This window comes from Melanerpes formicivorus, unplaced genomic scaffold (genome assembly GCF_026170545.1).
Source record: "Melanerpes formicivorus ecotype bairdi unplaced genomic scaffold, bMelFor1.0.p_v2 SCAF_4, whole genome shotgun sequence".
NCBI lineage: Eukaryota > Metazoa > Chordata > Aves > Piciformes > Picidae > Melanerpes > Melanerpes formicivorus.
This window is the reverse complement of record NW_027142356.1, coordinates 2,628,304-2,649,884: the sequence shown is the minus strand read 5'-3', so window position 1 is coordinate 2,649,884 and position 21,581 is coordinate 2,628,304. Positions and strand designations below refer to the sequence as shown.

Below are 21,581 nucleotides of genomic sequence, written 5' to 3'. Positions count from 1 at the left end.
GTAATCAAAACCAGGAGTAGACAGTAGAGAAAAAGAAGTACCTCGATAGAACTGAGCAGTTGTGCAGCTCTGGGTCAACTTTGTGTTCATGCGTCTGACCCAAGGGACCTACACTTCTCAGATTCATTTCTTTCCCCTTCTGTCTTTCTCTTTTCCCACTCCAACAACTTCTAGTCGAGCAGCCCAAGTTAATGACACAGAACACAGTGGCCTCTTATCACAGAATACCTGCCTGTTCTGCTAGAGATTACCTGATCTGCTTTAAAACAACAAGTCTGCAGAAGGTGCTGGATGCAAAGCACCCACGCAGGGGAAGAACTTGGTCAAGGAAGAGCTAGGAGGGGACAGCAGATATTTTAGTGAACTAACATTACTCTGCCTAAGCTGACCTTGAATATTTTCCTAGTGCAACAATTTGTGTCAGACAGTGCTCTGTTTGACAAGGTAACTGGAAAACAGCTACATCTTAGGAGTGATTTTGAGATTAAGATGGGTAATTCTGTGGCCAGGGCACTTGGAGCCACCCTCTGTCAGTTCATGTGGTTGTGTTACCCAACAATGTATGTCTGGGGAAGAATTGGGTTTGAATGTGTTTGCTCTGAAATTAATTGTACCAATAAATGATTTTATTTTGTGGAAAATTCTCCATTACAGAATCACAGAATGTTAGGGGCTGGAAGGGACCTTGAGAGTTCATCCAGTCCAAATCCCCTGCCAGAGCAGGAGCACCTAGAGCAGATCACACAGCAACACATCCAGGTGGGGTTGGAATATCTCCGGAGTGGGAGAATCCACAGCCCCCCTGGGCAGCCTCCTCCAGGGCTCTGTCACTCTTACAGTGAAAAAAGTCTTCCTCATATTTATGTGAAACTTCCTATGCCTCAACTTCCACCATTGCTTCTTGATCAGAGCCTGCCTCCATCCTTTGGGCACTCACCCTGCACATCATTATCAACAGGAATGAGGTCACCCTCAGGCTCCTCCTCTCCAAGCTACAGAGCCCTCAGCTCCCTCAGGTTCTTCTCATAAGGAAGATGTTCCACTCCTTTAATTACCTTTGTGGGTCTGTGCTGGACTCTCTCTAGTAGCTCCCTTTCCCTCTTGAGCTGAGGGGTTCAGAACTGGACACAATATTCCAGATGCAGCCTCACCAGGGCAGAGCAGAGGGGGAGGAGAACCTCTCTCCACCTACTAACCACAGCCCTTCTAATCCACCCCAGGATGCTGTTGACCTTCTTGGCCACAAGAGCACATTGCTGGCTCATGGTCAACCTCCCATCCAATAGGACCCCCCCAGGGCCTTTTCCCCTTCACTGCTCTCCAATTGGTCAGTCCCAAACCTATCCTGCTCCATGAGGTTATTCTTTCCCAGGTGCAAGTCTCTTTCCTTGTCCTTGTTGAATTTCATTCCATTTCTCCCTGCCCAGCTCTCATCCTGTCCAGGTCTGGCTGAATGTCAGCACAGCCCTCCTGTGTCAGCCACTCCTCCCAGATTGGTGCCATCAGCAAACTTGCTGACAGTGTTCTCTGTGCCCTCATCCAAGTCATTGATGAATGTATTGAACAGCTCTGGTCCCAGTACTGACTTCTGAGGGTCCCCACTAGACACAGGCCTCCAACTAGAATCTGTCTCATTGACCACAACTCTCTGAGTGCTTTCCTTGAACCATTTCCCATCCACCTCACTCCCTGACCGTCCAGAGCCTCAGTTTAGCCGTGTCGATGCAGACGGTGCTTTGGTGTTGTCAAGCTGCAATCAGACACTTGAGCACTGACTAAGTTCTTGGCAAGAGAGTGCACTTTCTAAAAACATGAAGGCAGAGGGGAAAAGAATTCAGGGAGGAGGATTTGCTTACCAGCACAGTCACCACCCGCAGAACCACTCCTCGCATGTTGTTCTCCAACTTTCTGTCTGTTAGTGACCCGTTCAGGCCAGTGACAGGATTCCAGCAGCCAAGCTGAAAGAGAAAGCAGAAATCATTTCCTCATTGCCCAGAAAACTCTGCCAGTCATTCCTCCTAGGTGACTTTAGGCAGGAATGTACAAAATAAGCTGAACACATTCTGGAATCAATCATAGAATCATAGAATCAAGCAGGTTGGAATAGACCTCAAAGATCATCGAGTCCAACCTATTACCTTATACCCAACACCTCCTGACAACTAAACCATGGCTTCAAGTGCCTCATCCAGTCTCTTCTTAAACACTTCCAGGGAAGGTGACTCCACCACCTCCCTGGGCAGCACATCCCAATGGCCAATCTCTCTTGCTGGGAGGAATTTCTTCCTCACCTCCAGCCTAAACCTCCCCTGGCACAGATTGAGACTGTGTCCTCTTGTTCTGGTGCTGGGTAAATGGGAGAAGAGACCAACTCCCTCCTGGCTACAACCACCTTTCAGGTAGTTGTAGAGAGCAATAAGGTCACCCCTGAGCCTCCTCTTCTCCAGGCTAAACAATCCCAGTGCCCTCAGCCTCTCCTCACAGGGCTGTGCTCAAGGCCTCTCCCCAGCCTTGTTGCCCTTCTCTGGACACCTTCAAGTGTCTCAATGTCCTTCTTAAACTGAGGGGCCCAGAACTGGACACAGGACTCAATGGCATGGAAAGTCAGGGAAGGAAGGGTTTGTACCCAGACTCATCGTTAAATCACATAGGAAGCAATTAGGGACATCAGGTTGTGCTTTTCAATACCATTGTAACAGCATCCAGAGCTTGTGTGTGTGTGTGTGTGTATTGCATTAGAAGGGCTCAGGAAGGACTTCTGTACTAATGAAAAGCATTTTAAAAGTAGTGTGGCTGCAAAAATATTTCATTCTTCCTTTCAGTAATACTCTAGATAGAAAAAAAGCAAACATAAAGTAACTACCAGAATTTTAGCACACTGGCTGCTCCAGCCCATCTTTCCCAGCAGAACTCTGGTGTTTTTATTTGTTTGTTTGAATACAATACAATAAACCAGGTTGGAAGAGACCTTCAAGATCATCACATCCAACCTATCATCCAACACCACCTAATCAACTAAACCATGGCACCAAGCACCCTATCAAGTCTCTTTCTAAACACCTCCAATGACGGTGACTCCACCACCTCCCTGGGCAGCACATTCCAATGGGCAATCACTCTCTCTGTGTAGAACTTCCTCCTAACCTCCATCCTAAACCTCCCCTGGTGGAGCCTGAGACTGTGTCCTCTTGTTCTGGTGCTGGTTGCCTGGGAGAAGAGACCAACCCCCACCTGGCTACAACCTCCCTTCAGGCAGTTGTAGAGAGCAAGAAGGTCTCCCCTGAGCCTCCTCTTTTCCAGGCTAAGCAGCCCCAGCTCCCTCAGCCTCTCCTCACAGGGCTGTGCTCCAGGCCCCTCCCCACCTTTGTTGCCCTTCTCTGGATATCTTCCAGCAACTCAACCTCCTTCCTAAACTGAGGGGCCCAGAACTGGACACAGGACTCCAGGTGTGGCCTAACCAGTGCAGTGTACAGGGGCAGAATGACCTCCCTGCTCCTGCTGGCCACACTGTTCCTGATGCAGGCCAGGATGCCCTTGGCCCTCCTGGTTGCCTGGGCACACTGCTGGCTCATGTTCAGCCTACCATCAACCAGTACCTCCAGGTCCCTCTCTGCCTGGTTGCTCTCCAGCCACTCTGACCCCAGCCTGTAGCTCTGCACGGGGTTGCTGTGGCCAATGTGCAGAACCTGGCACTTGGATGTGTTCAATCTCATGCCCTTGGCCTCTGCCCATCTGTCCAGCCTGTCAAGGTCCCTCTGCAGAGCCTCTCTACCCTCCAGCAGATCAACTTCTGCCCCAGCTTGGTGTTGTCCACAAATTTACTGTTGATGTTTGTTTTTATTAATGCTAGTTTTAATTAAAGCTTATGCTGCTCGCTGAGAATGAGAGGGCAGTGATTTTACCCAGGTTAAAACCCACACTTAAACATGGTTGAGGAAAAGACCACTGGATATGCACATCACAGGACTTAGAAAGGACTGCAGCAGACAATGAAGAAAGAATTCAGCTATGAGATGCTTTACATTGTGCTGTTGTATTTCTTGATCTTCTATTGACAAAACCTTTTTTCCTCAGGGATCTCTCACTAGAGCCCACTGCCTTTCAATTTGAATTTGGGACATGGTGACCTCTCATTTAGCTGCTTTGAAACTGTGTCCTGCCTACATTTTCACGTGGTGGTAGATGCTTACCTTCAGTGTAGGGAAACAGACCAACCAGCCACTCATCCCTTAGCACCACACACCAACACTATTGGTTTCATTGCTGGAATTAATTGGCACATTCATCTGGTCTGTACAATTACCAGTGTTAAATCCCAAACCCAACAGAAGGACAATGAGTTTGAAGGATTTTGGAGCAGAGTCTCAATTATAGCATGCGAACTCAATGCCTATTATATGGTCAAAGTGGTAGGCATGTGCAGGTACCAGTTCCTGCTCTGAAATGCCTTCTCAGAATCCCAGAAACATTCAGGCTGGAACAGGCCCTCAGGATCACCAAGTCCAACCATGAGCCCTACTCTGCAGGGGTCACCCTGAAACCACACCCCCAAGCACCACATCCAAACCACCCTGAAACACAGCCAGGCTTGGGGACTCCACCACCTCCCTGGGCAGCACATTCCAATCCCTGACCACTCTCCAAGGGAAAAAATTCTTCCTACTGTCCAGTCTAAACCTACCCAGTCAGAGCTTGAGGCCATTCCCTCTTGTTCTATCACTAATCACCTGTGAGAAGAGACCAGCAGCCTCTCCACAAGGTCCTTTCAGGTAGCTGTAGACAGCAATGAGGTCTCCCCTCAGCCTCCTCTGTTTCACACTAACCATCCCCAGCTCCTTCAGTTGCTCTTCATCAGATTTATTCTCCAGGCCCTTTCCAGCTTCCTTGCCCTCCTCTTCTCCATACTCTGCATGAAATCTATGGAGGGATGTTCATCACCTGAGCTGGGTAGCCTATCTAAGCCTCTAAATCCAGGTAGCTTTCCTGTCCTTATTTGAAGACACAAAACTAAGGTTGACGTCTGCTGGACCCAGTGGCCTCTGTTTAGACTAATCTTGCAGAGAATTCAACTCTATAAGCTGTGAAAAGTATCAGCTGTAAAACATCCAAGACATTACTGTGCTTTTAATACACAGCGATGGAAATAGCATGCTGCCTGAACCAGCTGAAGGGCTCTGTGAAAGAAGAGGAGTACCTTTGCTGACTGTGACTGAACACAAATTTACAGAAAGCTTTGTTTCCAGTCCTTCATGGGAAGAGCTTTTGTATTTTGCTGATTACACCAAACTGGGAGGCTTGGCTGAGGCACCTGAAGGCTGTGAGACCATTCAGAGACTTGGACAGACTGAGAGCTGGGCAGAGAGGAACCTCATGAGGTTCAACAAGGAGAAGTGCAGAGTCCTGCACCTAGGAAGGAAGAATAAACTGCAGCAGTACAGGTTGGGAGGGGTTCTGCTGGAGAGCAGCCCTGGGGAGAGGGACCTGGGAGTGCTGGTGGACAACAAGTTCTGCATGGGACAGCAGTCTGCCCTGGTGGCCAAAAAGGCCAATGGGGTCCTGGGGGGCATTCAGAGGAGTGTGTCCAGCAGAGCCAGGGAGGTTCTCCTCCCCCTCTACTCTGCCCTGGTGAGACCTTACCTGGAATATTGCATGCAGTTTTGGGCTCCCCTATTCAAGAGGGACAGGGATCTGCTGGAGAGAGTCCAACAGAGAGATACAAGGATGATTAAGGGAGTGGAGCACTGCCCTACGAGGAGAGGCTGAGACCAATGGTATCCTGGGGTGCAGCAAGAAAAGTGTGGCCAGAGGGTCTAGGTCTAGGGTCCTCCCCCTCTGCTGTGCCCTGCTGAGACCACACCTGCAATACTGAGCTCTGAGCTCCTCAGTTCAAGAGAGACAGAGATCTGCTGGAGAGAGTCCAGCAGAGAGCCAAGAGGATGCTTAGGGGGCTTGAGCATCTCCCCTGTGAAAAGAGACTGAGAGCCCTGGGGCTGTTTAGTCTGGAGAAGAGAAGGCTGAGAAGAGATTTAGTCAATGTCTATCAATATCTGAGGGCTGGGGATCAAGAGGGAGGGGACAGGCTCTGCTCAGTTGCACCCTGGGATGGGATAGCACAAGTAGCAATGTATAGGAACTACAGCACAGGAGGTTCCACCTCAACATGAGTAGAAATTCTTCACTGTGAGGGTCACAGAGCACTGGAACAGGCAGCCCAGAGAGGTTGTGGTGTCTCCTTCTCTGGAGCCTTTCCAACCACACCTGGATGCATTCCTGTGCAGACTGCCCTGGGTGATGCTGCTCTGGCAGCGGGTTGGCCTGGATGATCTCTGGAGGCCCCATCCAACCTGTAAAGTTCTGTGATTCTGTGACCATTCCTTTGGCAAAACCTTCCAAAAATGTGAGCTGCATGAACTAATCCCTGAGTTGTGCTACCCATCCTAATGCACAGAAATGCAGCAAGTGCTTGTGAGTTGTGTGCACTGCATGTGCCACACCACTGCCATCCCATGAAACAAAGCATCTGACAGCCTGCATTTTCTGTGCTGAAAACACTGAAAACATCACCAATGCTCAGAACAAATGGGCAGTACATTAATCTGCTGATTGTCATTCTCAGTCTCATCAAGAAGCTAATTAGAAGTTTGACACAATTAGCACATCCAAATGTGCTGGAAGTGTAATTACTGCAGAAACTGCTCTGGTTTTGCCAGATTTAACCCCCCAGGAAGCTACTGAAGAGCCTTTTGAGCTTGAAGTCAATGTTTAATTATGCATGTTACTGGGTGTGTGTTTATGTAATTAACTGTTTAGCAAGATCTGTTCTGCCTTTTCAAGGAACAGCAACCCAACATGACTGATTCCTGGGTATTTAGCATGGTGTTGATGTTTTTCCTCTAAAAAGGCACATTTTATTGCCACTTATTCTTCATTTAATTTTCAGTTCAGTGCTGCAGAGGGACCTGCCCAGGCCGGGTCAAAGGGCTGAGGCCAATGGTCTGAGACTCAACAAGGCCAGGGGCAGGGTCCTGCACTTTAGCCACAATAAATCCATGCAGTGCTACAGACTGGGGGATGAGTGGCTGGAGAGCAGCCTGGCAGAGAGGGACCTGGCAGTGCTGGGTGACAGCAGCTGAACACGAGCCAGCAGTGTGCCCAGGGGGCACAGAAGGCCAAGGGCATCTTGGCCTGGATCAGGAGTGATGTGGCCAGAAGAAGCAGTAATGGAATTCTGCCCTGTGCTCAGCACGGGTGAGGCCTCACCTCCAGCACTGTGTGCAGCTCTGGGCCCTCACTGCAAGAGAGAGCTTGAGGTGCTGGAGCAGGTCCAGAGGAGAGCAACCAGCCTGGGGAAGGGACTGGAGGGAAAGGCTGAGGAGGAGAGGCTGAGGGAGCTGGGGGTGTTCAGCGTGGAGAAGAGGAGACTCAGGGGGGACCTTATCACTCTCTACAACTCCCTGAAGGGAAGTTGTAGTCAGTGGGGGTCAGGCTCTGCTCCCAGGCAACTTGTGCCAGGACAAGAGGGCATGGCCTGAAGCTGTGCCAGGGGAGGGTTAGGTTGGATGTTAGGAAGCACTTCCTCAGAGAAAGGCTGATTAGACATGGGATGGACTGCCCAGGGAGGTGGTGGAGTCACCATCCCTGGAGGTGTTTAAGAAAAGCTTGGATGTGGCACTTGGTGCCATGGTTTAGCTGATGTGGTGGTGTTAGGTCATGGGCTGGACCTGATGACCTCAGAGCTCTATTCCAGCCTCAATAATTCTATGATTCTGTTCCTTTGTGCAGCACTGCCATGGCAAAGACTAATGCGCAGAGGCCTTGCCAATGAAGTTGAAACTGATTTTGAGTGCGGACTGCTTGATCTCACTAGGTCAAAATGAATCAATATTTATTGATGACAATTGGATGTCACCATTGCAGCAAGGAACAAATGTAACTATTGCTGAAACAGCAAGAGGGAGCTGGAATGAAGCTCCCTCTTCAGCTTTACCTCTTGCTTAACTGCTTCTGCAAAACGTTTCTTCCTCCACAATTGCTTCCTCCTTCTTTTGTTCTGCCTGTGATAGTTGGGAGGAGATGCAGCCATACCACAATCTCACATTAATTGTGGCTGATTTGTGCAGAACAATGTCTGTACTCTATTGAGTGCCTTCCTTGGAATTTTAGTATCACATCAAATTCTGCCACTTGCAGTGATTTGCACCACAGTTACACAGAGTCACAGAATGCCAGGGGCTGGAAGGGACCTCAAAAGCTCATCCAGTCCAACCCCTCTGCCACAGCAGGAGAACCTAGAGCAAGTCACACAGCAACACAGCCAGGTGGGGTTGGAATATCTCCAGAGAAGAAGACACCACAACCCCCCTGGGCAGCCTGTGCCAGGATGCTGTCACCCCCACCTCACAATTTCTTTTATTTACTCCAATGTCAGAATCCACTCTGCTGCTCTCAGGTAGAAAATTACAAAGTTGGAAAGGTTATCAAGTTTCTGCTTCCTTTGATATCTAATTTACAAACTCTTTCTGGTCTTCCCACCTCCCATCTTGTTATCCCCCTCTATCATCGTTATTAGAATGGGTTTTCCTCTCCTGTTTTCACAGAATCAGAGAAACATTCAGGTTGGAACAGACCCTCAGGATCACCAAGTCCAACCATGAACCCTACTCTACAAGGGTCACGCCTAAACCATAGACCCAGGCATCACATCCAAACCACCTTGAAACACAGCCAGGCTTGGGGACTCCACCACCTCCCTGGGCAGCACATTCCAATCCCTGACCACTCTTGATGGGAAAAAATTCTTCCTCATGTCCAGTCTAAGCCTATCCAGTCACAGCTTGAGGCCATTCCCTCTTGTTCTATCACTAATTACCTGTGAGAAGAGACCAGCATCAGCCTCTCCACAAGGTCCTCTCAGGTAGTTGTAGACAGCAATGAGGTCTCCCCTCAGCCTCCTCTGTTTCACACTAACCATCCCCAGCTCCTTCAGTTGCTCTTCATCAGATTTCTTCTTCAGGCCCTTCACAGCTTCCTTGCCCTCTTCTGCCCTGGCTCCAGCATCTCCACATCTCTCTTGTGTTGAGGTGCCCAAAATTGAACACAGCACTCAAAGTGTGGCCTCACCAGAGCTGAGTACAAGGGGACAATCACCTTTCCCTTGCTGGTGGAGCCAAAACATGACCTCCCTAACTCAGTAGAATTTTTTTTCTACTGGCTTTGCTTCTCTTGCTGCAGCCCAGGCTGTGGTTGGCTTTCTGGGCTGCAAGTGCTCACTGCTGGCTCCTGTTGAACTTCTCCTCCCCCAGCACCCCCAAGGCCTTTTGTTCAGGGCTGCTCTCAAGCCAGTCCCTGCCCAGCCTGTACTGGTGCCTGGGATTTCCCCAAGCCAGATGTAGGACCTGTACTTGCTCTTGTTGAACCTCATGAGCTTGGTTTGTGCCCAGGTCTCCAGCCTCTTAAGGTCCCTCTGGATGGGCCAAAAGTATGACTGTCACTCATCTTTCCCTCATATTCCTAGCATTTAAAGGAATAAATTTCCTGGCTTTACTACCAGACAGCCTGACAAAATATTTGCAGTGGAAGTGCCCACCCCAGAGCACTGTGTGGGAACTGCTCCATTAGTAGCTCATAAGGGAGCTGCCCACCCACGCCAATGCCAGGCTCCTTGCCTGCTGCACCCATATGTTCTTCAGGAACTCCCTGCTGCATTTTTATCCAGGAGCAAGCTGGTTTAGGAACAGACTCTTCCCAAGATATGACTTCAGCAGAAGAAATGCATCTTAATAAGGTGCTTTTCCATTCCAAAGCATAACGCATGTCCATGAGTGGAAAAGACATCAAACTGGCATGAGACAGCACTACGCTGGGAGGCTCTGTCTGTCGGCTGTGCTGGGAAAACTACAAGTGGGAGATCACAGAATCACAGCATTTCAGGGGCTGGAAGGGACCTCAAAACATCATCCAGGCCAACCCCCTGCCAGAGCAGGAGCACTTAGAGCAGATCACACAGGAACCAGGTGGGTTTTGAATATCTCCAGAGAGGGAGACTCCACAACCCACCTGGGCAGCCTGTGCCAGGGCTCTGTCACTCTCACAGGGAAAAAGTTTTTGTATGAAACTTCTTCTGCCTCAGCTTCCACCACTGCCCCTTGTGCTGGCATTGGGCATCCCCCAGCAGAGCCTGGCTCCAGCCTCTGGGCACTCACCCTGCACAGCTTTAGCAACAGCAGTGAGGTCACCCTCAGGCTCCTCCTCTCCAAGCTACAGAGTCCTCAGCTCCCTCAGGCTCTCCTCATAAGGAAGATTTTCCACTCCCCTAATCATTTTTGTGGCTCTGTGCTGGACTCTTTCAAGCAGTTCCCTGAGGTCCTTCTTGAAGTGAGGGGCCCAGAACTGGACACAACATTCCAGAGGCAGCCTCAGCAGGGCACAGTAGAGGGGAAGGAGAACCTCTCTTGACCTAGTGGTCACATCCCTTTTAATCCACCCAGAATGGCATTGGTCTTGGCCACCAGAGCACATTGCTGGCTCATGGTCAGCCTTCCATCCACCAGGACCCCCAGGTCCCTTTCCCTTTCACTGCTCTCCAGCAGGTGTGTCCCCAGCCTATCCTGGAGCATGAAGTTGTTCCTTCCCAGGTGCAAGACTTGTCCATGTTGAACGTCATCAAATATCTCCCTGCCCAGCTCTCATCCTGTCCAGGTCTGGCTGAATGTCAGCACAGCCCTCCTGTGTCAGCCACTCCTCCCAGTTTGGTGCCATCAGCAAACTCACTGACAGTGCTCTCTGTGCCCTCATCCAAGTCATTGTTGAATATGTTGAACAGCTCTGGTCCCAGTATTTCAGATATCAGTGAAAACAATGGAAATAAAGAGTTTCTTCTTTTCTCTGGTGTGTGCAGTTATCATTTACAGAATTTGCTAGGACACCAGGTTAGGGAAATGCAAGCAGGAGAGCACAAAAATAGGTTAGTGCAGATTCCTGGTGTCTCTTGTCAGCTGTCATTTAATATGTGCAACAGCAACTGGGAAGGGAATGACTAAATTCTATAAATGAAAGGTCTCTCCTCGGTGGCAAGTGACAGGACCAGAGTAAAGGGTTTTAAGCTGTGCCAGAGGTGGTTCAGGCTTCTGCTAGGAAATATTTATTCATAGAGAGGCTCACAGGATGTTAGGGATAGGAAGGGACATCTGGAGATCAAGTGCAACTCCCCTGCCTGAGCAGGAGCAGAGAATCCAGCACAGGTCACACAGGAACACATCCAGACAGGGCTGGAAAGGCTCCAGAGAAGGATGCTCCACAGCCTCTCTGGGCAGCCTGCTCCAGGGCTCTGGGACCCTCACAGCAAGGAAGTCCCTCCTCATGTTGAAGTGGAACCTCCTGTGCTGGAGTTTCCATTCATTGCCCCTTGGCCTATTCCAGGGCACAAGTGAGCAGAGGCTGTCCCTGCCCCTTCCTTCCTGACACCCAACCCTCAGATATTGATATCCATTTATTAGATCCCCTCTCACTCTTCCCCTCTTCAATCTTCTCACTTGTGTTTGAGAGGGCTCTCAGCCATTGGAATGTTCTGCCCAGGGCAGTGCTGGAGTCACCATCCCTGGAGGTGTTGAAGCAGTGTGTGGAGCTGGTGCTTAGGGACATGGTTTAGTGTTGAGCCTGCAGTGCTGGGCTGGAGGTTGGAGCTTGGAGGTCTCTTCCAACTGGATGTTTTCTGTGATGCTGTGAGAAGCTAAGTTTTGGTTGTCATTCTGATACTGCTGGTTATGTAAAGTTTTGTCAGGCACTTTGTCACTCAATAAAAAAGCCCTTTCAGCGCAGCTCCCTAACCACCACCAAACAGGTGGTCAGCCAAACCTGCCAAAAGCCTGATGGCCAAAGGTTAATTAATGCTCTTTGTACACCTGGGTTTGATTAAAGAATCAAGGATCAGCTCTGTTCTTCACAGCGATTTTCTAATATGGTTAGCAGGAAAGCTTCCTGTGCTTCACTTCTTCCTTCACTGGAGCTTAGGTAATGCTCAGCAAATAGTAAATTGTTCATGGAAGCCAAAGGGCATCCTGGCCTGGATCAGGAGTGGTGTGGCCAGCAGGAGCAGGGATGGAATCCTGCCCCTGTGCTCAGCACTGGTGAGGCCTCACCTCCAGCACTGTGTGCAGCTCTGGGCCCTCACTGCAAGAGAGAGCTTGAGGTGCTGGAGCAGGTCCAGAGGAGAGCAACCAGCCTGGGGAAGGGACTGGAGGGAAAGGCTGATGAGGAGAGGCTGAGGGAGCTGGGGGTGTTCAGCCTGGAGAAGAGGAGACTCAGGGGGGACCTGAGTCTACAACTCCCTGAAGGGAAGTTGTAGTCAGTGGGGGTCAGGATCTGCTCCCAGGCAACTTGTGACAGGACAAGAGGGCATGGCCTGAAGCTGTGCCAGGGGAGGGTTAGGTTGGATGTAAGGAAGCACTTCCTCAGAGATAGGCTGATCAGGCACTGGGATGTGCTGCCCAGGGAGGTGGTGGAGTCACCATCCCTGGAGGTGTTTAAGAAAAGCTTGGATGTGGGACTTGGTGCCATGGTTTAGCTGATGTGGTGGTGTTAGGCCATAGGCTGAATGTGATGATCTCAGAGGTCTGTTCCAACCTCAATAATTCTGTGATTCTGTTAAAATCAATACAGCATTCAACACATTGGGTAACAGCACTGCTTGCTTCTCCTCCAAGTGATGAAACCTATACAGCTCTATGCATACAGTTAATTATTTTGTACAGTCTCTGTTATTGCTTTAATTAGTCTCTGGACTAGAGAGAATGACCTGCCACTGGACTCACTGTGTCATTTCAGGAGAATGTGAATACCTAAGCTTAGTTTTATACCCCATGGCTTAACTGCAGCAGTCAGGGTGGTGTATTTGTTTTGTTAACTGATCATAGACACAAGTCCAATTGACCTAAGTAAGAATTTCTTTCCTCAAAGTCAAAGCTCATGGCAGAAGAATCCCGCACATAGTTAATAAAATGTTTTGCTTTAGGGATTGCCCAAATTTCCTTCTTGTATTTAGTGGAAATAGGAAGAAGTTGTTGCCCATGAGGGTGGTGAGAGACTGGCACAGGTTGCCCAGGGAGGTGGTGGCAGCCTCATGCCTGGAGGTGTTTGCAGCCAGGCTGGATGTGGCTGTGAGCAACCTGCTGTAGTGTGAGGTGTCCCTGCCCATGGCAGGGGGGGTTGGAACTGGCTGATCCTTGAGGTCACTTCCAACCCTGACAATTCTGTGATTCTATAAAATAAAGAAGCTAGTGGAAAGTTACCTGCTGGTCACCTGCTGCCTGTTTGCCTTCTGGCTCTTGCCTCAACATTTTGTCAAGGAGTCATGTAGGCAGATTGGTGCCAGGAGTTGCCATTAGACTTCTTACATCAGTGACAAGTGAATGTATAAGGGAAGAATGCATAAACTGCACAGCTGTTCTCACACAGCATGCTCCACTCATGAGGCTCATGCTTAATGCTTAGGCCAAGCTTCCAGAGGAGCTCTGATGGTATGATTTCTGGACAGTATAGTACTTCACATCTCAAAGGTCATGAACCATCTCCACAGTGCTGTTGCTCTAATGCTCCCTCACTTTTTGCCCCCCTCCTCATCTCTAGCTTGCTTCATCTACTACTAATTTCCCTTGAGTTTAATCTGTCATTTCCAAACTCTAAGCATTCTCTCTCTTCTCTTTGGAAAATACCTTTTGTTTTTTCCCTTCTCTACTCCTGTCTGTGGATTCAGGACTGCAGCCACTTCCCTTACCTGAATTCACAAACCATTCCTATATCACAATGCCTCTTTCAGCATACTTTGCTCTTTGCTTTTCTCTCCCTTGATCTTCCCTGCTGTTTCCTGTCCCTTTTTCCTGTCTTGCTCTTTTGTTTCAGGTTGGAGTTGTTAAAGGGGCCTCACTTCTTACTTCCTGCAGCTTTGACTCACCTTTCAAACCACTGTGGGTCCTTTCCCCTCTCTCTTTAGCCCTTGGATCTCCTTTTCTCTCAGGTATTGCTCTCAGGAAGCTCCCTCTCAACTCCTTCCTCTCCTCTTGTGTTATGTGGGAGACAGGACTTGACAAAGTACATGACAGTGTGGCCTTGCTTTTCTTGCCTTCACCTTTCATACTTTTTTACCACTCCTATCCCACAAAATCCTTACACAACTCTAAAGACAAGACCCAGACAAGGACAAGAACAAGCCAGGTTCTGATCTCCCTTCCACTGCCTCCATAACTTGATTAAAGAGGAGGATGCTGGTTGACAGTAGGCTGAACATGAGCTAGCAGTGTGCCAATGGCATCCTAGCCTGGATCAGGAACAGTGTGGCCAGCAGGAGCAGGGAAGTCATTCTGCCCTGGACTCAGCACTGGTTAGGCCACACCTTGAGTCCTGTGTCCAGTTCTGGGCCCCTCAGATTGGTCTCTTCTGCCAGGCAACCAGTGACAGAAGGAGAGGACACAGTCTCAAGCTGTGTAGAGGGAAGTTTAGGCTGGATGTAATGAAGAAATTCTTCCCAGCAAGAAAGATTGGCCACTGGAATGTGCTGCCCAGGGAGGTGGTGGAGTCACAGTCCCTGGAAGTGTTTAAAACCATACGGGATGAGGCACTTGGTGCCATGGTTTAGTTGACTTGGACTTGATGATTTTTGAGGTCTCTTCCAACCTTGGTGATTCTGTGATTAGTTGGGGTAGGGTGATAGGTTGGACTCAGTGATCCTGGAGGTCTCTTCCAACCTGGTTGATTCTGTAAAGGCAAATACTCAGAGGACTCTGTTCTTTGACTCAGTAAAGCCACACCCCCCAGCATTTGGTGATTTTACTGTGCAATGCTGTGCAGGAAAAGCACCCCTAGAAACCCCAGTGGTGCTCAGGGTTTGGGTGGCAGCAAGTACTCACAGGGCAAGTATCTGTCCTTCATTTGCCCTGTATCACAGCCCAGAGCACAAACACAGGTGTGTGGGTCCCTGCTATGTTCTGCCACTCTCTGAATGCCACAGTGACCTTTCTGAGGAGGGAGGCTTTGCTCTCCTTTTGCTGAAGATGTTGAGTTGCTGAAACATGTCCAGAGAAGGACAACAAAGCTGGGGAGGGGTCTGGAGCACAGCCCTGTGAGGAGAGGCTGAGGGAGCTGGGGTTGCTTAGCCTGGAGAAGAGGAGGCTCAGGGGAGACCTTCTTGCTCTCTCCAACTCCCTGAAGGGAGGTTGTAGCCAGGTGGGGGTTGGTCTCTTCTCCCAGGCAACCAGCACCAGAACAAGAGGGCACAGTCTCAAGCTGCACCAGGGGAGATTTAGGCTGGATGTTAGCAAGAAGTTCTTCATAGAAAGAGTTATTAGCCATTGGAATGTGCTGCCCAGGGAGGTGGTGGGGTCACCATCACTGGAAGTGTTTAGGAAGAGACTTTATGGGGTGCTTGGTGCCATGGTTGAGTTGATTAGATGGTGTTGGGTGATTGGTTGGACTTGATGATCTCAAAGGTCTTTTCCAACCTGGTCTGGTCTATTCTATTCTATTCTATTCTATTCTATTCTATTCTATTCTATTCTATTCTATTCTATTCTATTCTATTCTATTCTATTCTATTCTATTCCATTCCATTCCATTCCATTCCATTCCATTCCATTCCATTCCATTCCATTCCATTCCATTCCATTTCTTTCCATTCCATTCCAGAGTATAACCACTTTACAAGCTCATGTTGCTGGTGGCTGGTGGTTTTGGTCATCACCTGTAGCAAGCCCAGTAACCACCTGAGATGAGAATCACACTTGGCCTTCAGACTTTATGATCCCATCTGACCTGGCCATATAGCACTCAGAATACACTGTGAACAAGAAGTTAGAAAGGATAAAAGATGAAAAGGACAAAAGCTTCACTGAAGACAGGAATTGGTCATTAAGTCTCATATCTACTTTTTAAAGCACAGGAAGGGCAGGGAACTGCTTGAGAGAGTCTTTCACATTCTCTTAAAAACCATATGAAAGCTTATGAACATTCTTCAAGTAGACTTCCAGATTTCCCTTCAGCTTCTTAGGGGCTTTATTTTTCAGCAGGGTTTGACACAGTGGAGTAGCAACAAAGCCTGATTTGTGCGGGGGTGCAGGGCTCAAAAAGTCTGAAAGCAATGTCCCAGAAATGAGACAAAATTGCCATCCCTAGTGGGGTTTTGGAGCAGGATTCTGAACAGGCTTAGTGCAATCAGCCACTTCAGTGAATCCTTCATTGTAACCCAGCCCACTCTGCGTGCCCTGCTCCTGCAGCAGCCTGCTGCCAGTGCTGAGTGCTGGGTAACTCCACCCTGCCCTGCAGTCAGCTCCATGAGCAGGAGCTCCGACAAGCACCTTGGCTTTTTACTTTGTTTCTGCAGTGAGAATCTATAATGAGCAGCCTGGGAGCCAGTTCTGGAGAATTGTGGAGTAGCTTCAGCACTCTCCAGTCTGGGGAGAAAAGAGAGATTGCTGCCTGGCTTCAGACCAGGAGCTGCAGTAGTAGAGCACTGCTACAAATCCTTGCCTGTGCTGCACAGCCAGCAGGTTGAGGGAGGAGATTCTCCCCCTCTACTCCACCCTGGTGAGACCCCACCTGGAGCACTGTGTCCAGTTCTGGAGCCCCTATTACAGGGAAGGTCTGGCAGTGCTGGAAGGTGTCCAGAGAAGGGCCAGGAGGAAGAGCAGAGGGCTGGAGCTGCTCTGCTATGGAGACAGACTGAGAGAGTTGGGGCTGTTCAGTGTGAGCCCCCCTGCCATGGGCAGGGACACCTCACACTACAGCAGGTTGCTCACAGCCACATCCAGCCTGGCTGCAAAACCCTCCAGGCATGAGGCTGCCACCACCTCCCTGGGCAACCTGTGCCAGGCTCTCACCACCCTCGTGGGGAACGATTTCCTCCTAACATCCAATAAAATTTCTCCTCCTCTAGTTTAGATCCATTCCCCCCAGCCCAGTCACTCCCTGACACCCTCAAAAGTCCCTCCCCAGCTTTCTTGGAGCCCCCTTCACATACTGGAAGGCCACAATTAGGTCTCAGAGCCTTCTCTTCTCCAGACTGAACAGCCCAAACTCCCTCAGTCTGTCTCCATAGTAGAGCAGCTCCAGCCCTCAGCTCATCCTCATGGCCCTTCTCTGGACACCTTCCAGTACCTCCAGATCCTTCCTGTAACAGGCTCCAGAACTGGACACAGAGCTCCAGGTGAGGTCTCAGCAGAGTGGAGCAGAGGGGCAGAATCTCCTCCCTGGCCCTGCTGGGCACACTTCTCTTGCTGCAGCCCAGGCTCTGCTTGACTCTCTGGGCTGCAAGTACTCACTGCTGGCTCCTGTTGAGCTTCTCATCCCCCAGCACCCCCAAGGCCTTCTCTTCAAGCAGAATGTACAAAACTGGGTTTAGAAGTTTATATTACACCTGTGCTCATGATACAACCTCTAGTTTAAGATTTGGATCCTACTGTATTTACAGGAGCACAGGCTCACAGGATGTTAGGGGTTGGAAGGGACCTCTGGAGATCATCAAGTCCAACCCCCCTGCCAGAGCAGGAGCATAGAATCCAGCACAGGTCACACAGGAATGCATCCAGACAGGGCTGGAAAGGCTCCAGAGAAGGAGACTCCACAACAACCTCTCTGGGCAGCCTACTCCAGGGCTCTGGCACCCTCACATTGAAGAAGTTCTTCTTTATGTTGAGGTTTGTGATAGCTTCACATTGGTGGAACTGCCTGTGCTGTAGGTTATATCCATTGTCCCTTGTCCTATTTACTACTAATCCACAGAAACAGAGCTAAACCCTGGCAAGCTCCAGCTCAGTGGAGTCACATAGAGCAGTGGCTGCTTCTGTCTTAAAGAAACACTCACAAGTGAGCAAGAATTTTATATGCTAAAGTATAAGTGGGGAAAATGGTTGCCTATTAAAGACTCAGATGAGTAGTATCACATTCTGTAAGCAAGTGAAGCATTTCTACATGCCTCTTATTTACTATTGAAAATGGTACAAGCACCACCAAAGCCCTCCACTATTACAGTGGTAGGCTGTGAATCTGATGCATAAAAAAGTACTTTGACACTTACAGAATCACTGCATCACAGAAAGCATCCAGTTGGAAGAGACCTCCAAGCTCATCCAGTCCAACATTCCACCCAGCACTGAAGGCTCAACACTAAACCATGTCCCTAAGCACCAGCTCCACACACTGCTTCAACACCTCCAGGAATGGTGACTCCAGCACTGCCCTGGGCAGAACATTCCAATGGCTGAGATCCCTCTCTGGGAAGAAATATTTCCTGGCATCCAGCCTGAACCTCCCCTGTTGCAGTTTGGAACCATTTCCTCTGCTCCTGTCCCTTGCCACCAAGGAGCAGAGGCTGCCCCCTCCTCGCTCCAACCTCCCTTCAGGGAGCTGTAGAGAGCAATGAGGTCTCCCCTCAGCCTCCTCTTCTCCACACTGAACAACCCAGCTCCCTCAGCCCTGGTGCTCCAGGCCCTTCTCCAGCCTCAATGCACTTCTCCGGACAGACTCCAGCCCCCCAATGTCCTTCCTGGAGTGAGGAGCCCAGAGCTGAACACAGCACTCCAGGTGTGGCCTCCCCAGTGCTGAGCACAGAGGGATGGTCACCTCCTGTCCCTGCTGCCCTCCCTGTTTCTGAGCCAAGCCAGTTTCTAAAGACATTTTGAGAAGTGCTAATAACAACACCAAAAGGATTATCTTCCTCTTTACCATCATTTGGCAAAGCTACATGGTTAAAACATTTTGGGAAGGAAAAAAGCTAAGTTTTGTCTCCCAAGACAAAGCATTGTTAGCTGATTAGCCTGGAGAACCTGAATGGTTGACAGTGTGAGGGATTTTACAAACTCCTTGCTCGGTGCAGTGCAACCATTGGCTCTTACTATCATAAACAAGCTCATAAATAATCTTTGCAGCAGTGCCACAGTACCACAGCGCATTAGAGGTTGGAAGGGACCTCCAGAGATCACCCAGTCCAATCCCCCCTGCCAGAGCAGCATCACCCAGGGCAGTCTGCACAGGAATGCATCCAGGTGGGGTTGGAATGTGTTCAGAGGAAGAGGAGATGCCAGATGACTGTCCTGTCACAGAAGAAGGATGCATGAAGCCTGGCTCTGAAGGCAGCGACCAGAAGGAACAAGATCACACTGACAAAGTGGTTAGAATAGAATAGAATAGAATAGAATAGAATAGACCAGACCAGGTTGGAAGAGACCTTCAAGATCATCGTGTCCAACCTATCAGCCAACACCACCTAATCAACTAAACCATGGCACCAAGCACTCCATCAAGTCTCCTCCTGAACACCTCCAGGGATGGTGACTCCACCACTGCCCTGGGCAGCCCATTCCAATGGGCAATCACTCTCTCTGTATAGAACTTCTTCCTAACCTCCAGCCTAAACCTCCCCTGGCACAGCTTGAGACTGTATCCTCTTGTTCTGGTACTGGTTGCCTGGGAGAAGAGACCAACCCCCACCTGGCTACAACCTCCCTTCAGGGAGTTGTAGAGAGCAAGAAGGTCTCCCTTGAGCCTCCTCTTCTCCAGGCTAAGCAACCCTCAACCTCTCTGTGCAGGGCTTGTGTTGCAGACCCCTCCCCAGCTTTGTTTGTCCTTCTCTGGACACCTTCCAGCAAGTCAACCTCCTTCCTAAACTGTTAAATGATGGTGGCCATTCTCTCATGAGGGAGGGCACCAATCTCAAAGGAAGCTGCATACAGGACCCTGAGAAGGAGACTTCACAACCGCTCTGGGCAGCCTGCTCCAGTGCTCCATGACCCTCACAGTAAAGTAGTTTCACCTCATGTTGAGGTTAAACCTTCTATGTTCAAGCTTGAATCTGATTGGATGTTAGGAACAAGTTCTTTACCATGAGGGTGTTGGAAGACTGGAACAGGCTGCCCAGAAGGTGGTTGAGGCTCCTTCCCTGGAGATATTGAAGGTGAGGCTGGATGAGGCCCTGGGCAACCTGATCTAGTTGGGGATGTCCCTGCTGACTGCAGAAAGGATGGACTGGATGAGCTTTGGAGGTCCCTTCTGGCCTGGACCACTCTATGATTCTATGATCATGCATTGCAAATGTGAACCTGGATCTAGGGCATTTGAGGCTAGAGTCTCAGCTGATGTAAGTCAGAGTATTTCAGTGAAAGTAATCCTCACTAAACTAGCTGAGGATCAAACCCTATCCCTAGATCTGCCACTGCACCTAGATTTCTTCCTAAAAAGTCCTGACTTTGTCTCCATCTCTAGAACTACACCTGGGATTTGTGCTTGGTTCACTTTGCACTGAAGTAGTATGCTCATTAAAATGAGAATTTGTACTGCTACAGGAAAGGTAAAATGCCTTTATGCAAGATGCACTAAAACTGTGGTGAATAATTCACCTGTCTTTCATACATGAATTTACTCATAGAATCATAGAATTGTCAGGGTTGGAAGGGACCTCAAGGATCAGTCAGTTCCAACCCCCTGCCATGGGCAGGGACACCTCACACTACAGCAGGTTGCTCACAGCCACATCCAGCCTGGCTGCAAACACCTCCAGGCATGAGGCTGCCACCACCTCCCTGGGCAACCTGTGCCAGGCTCTCACCACCCTCCTGGGGAACAACTTCTTCCTAACATCCAATCTGACTCTACCCACTTCTCATTTTGCTCCATTAATATTCATGGCATGATATCCTCTAATCTCTGCCATTACAGTCAGTTTCTCCAGATCATTCCATTATCAGAAAGCTATGATGGTTTGTTTGGGTGGATACATTGCCCTTACAGAGCATCTTGGTCTTGTGTTTGAACCATCAGGTTTCTGGCATTTATCAGTTCAACTCTTACCAGCTTTAGATTCCATCCAAATACCTGGGCCATGTGCTTTTTAAAGTGACTTAGTGTAAGCACTGCCCAGCACAAGAGAGTCCTACTCCCAGTGATAGTCACTCTGAGCTTTCAGCAAATTAAAATACCTTAAGCAATCAAAACTAAGCCCTGAGGCAAACAAGCACTTGTAAGTCCAAGCCCCTGGCACCCAAACCAGTTTGTCTCCTTGTTCTGTGATTGTTCTATAAAGATTGATTTGAGAACTAAGAGTAGTATGAACAATGTACTAAACTATAATATATATAATCATATGCATATTTTATATGTATTTTTATATGTGTGTGTGTGTATATATATAATATATAGATATATATATATCAAATTAGCCTTGTCCTGGCCTGCATCAGGAATAGTGTGGCCAGCAGGAGCAGGGAAGTCATTGTGCCCTGTGCTCAGCACTGCTTAGGCCACACCTGGAGTCCTGTGTCCAGCTCTGGGCCCCTCCGTTTAAGAAGATTCTTGAAGGTGTCCAGAGAAGGGCAACAAGGCTGGGGAGGGGTCTGGAGCACAGCCCTGTGAGGAGAGGCTGAGGGAGCTGGGGTTGTTTAGCCTGGAGAAGAGGAGGCTCAGGGGAGACCTTCTTGCTCTCTGCAACTCTCTGAAGGGAGGTTGTAGACAGGTGGAGGTTGGTCTCTTCTCCCAGGCAACCAGCACAAGAACAAGAGGACACAGTCTCAAAGTTGTGCCAGGGGAGGTTTAGGCTGGGTGTT

The 21,581-nt window shown here is 49.3% G+C and overlaps 1 protein-coding gene across 1 annotated transcript in view; it reads right to left on the bottom strand.

Annotated features, from left to right (window-relative positions):
* GRID2 (glutamate ionotropic receptor delta type subunit 2) overlaps positions 1 to 21,581 on the bottom strand; it is a 474,774-nt gene that overhangs the window by 215,916 nt on the left and 237,277 nt on the right. The window contains exon 7 of the mRNA XM_068171063.1: positions 1,857 to 1,958. Coding sequence (XP_068027164.1) covers positions 1,857 to 1,958 — 102 coding nt within the window. The remainder of the gene's footprint in view (positions 1 to 1,856; positions 1,959 to 21,581) is intronic.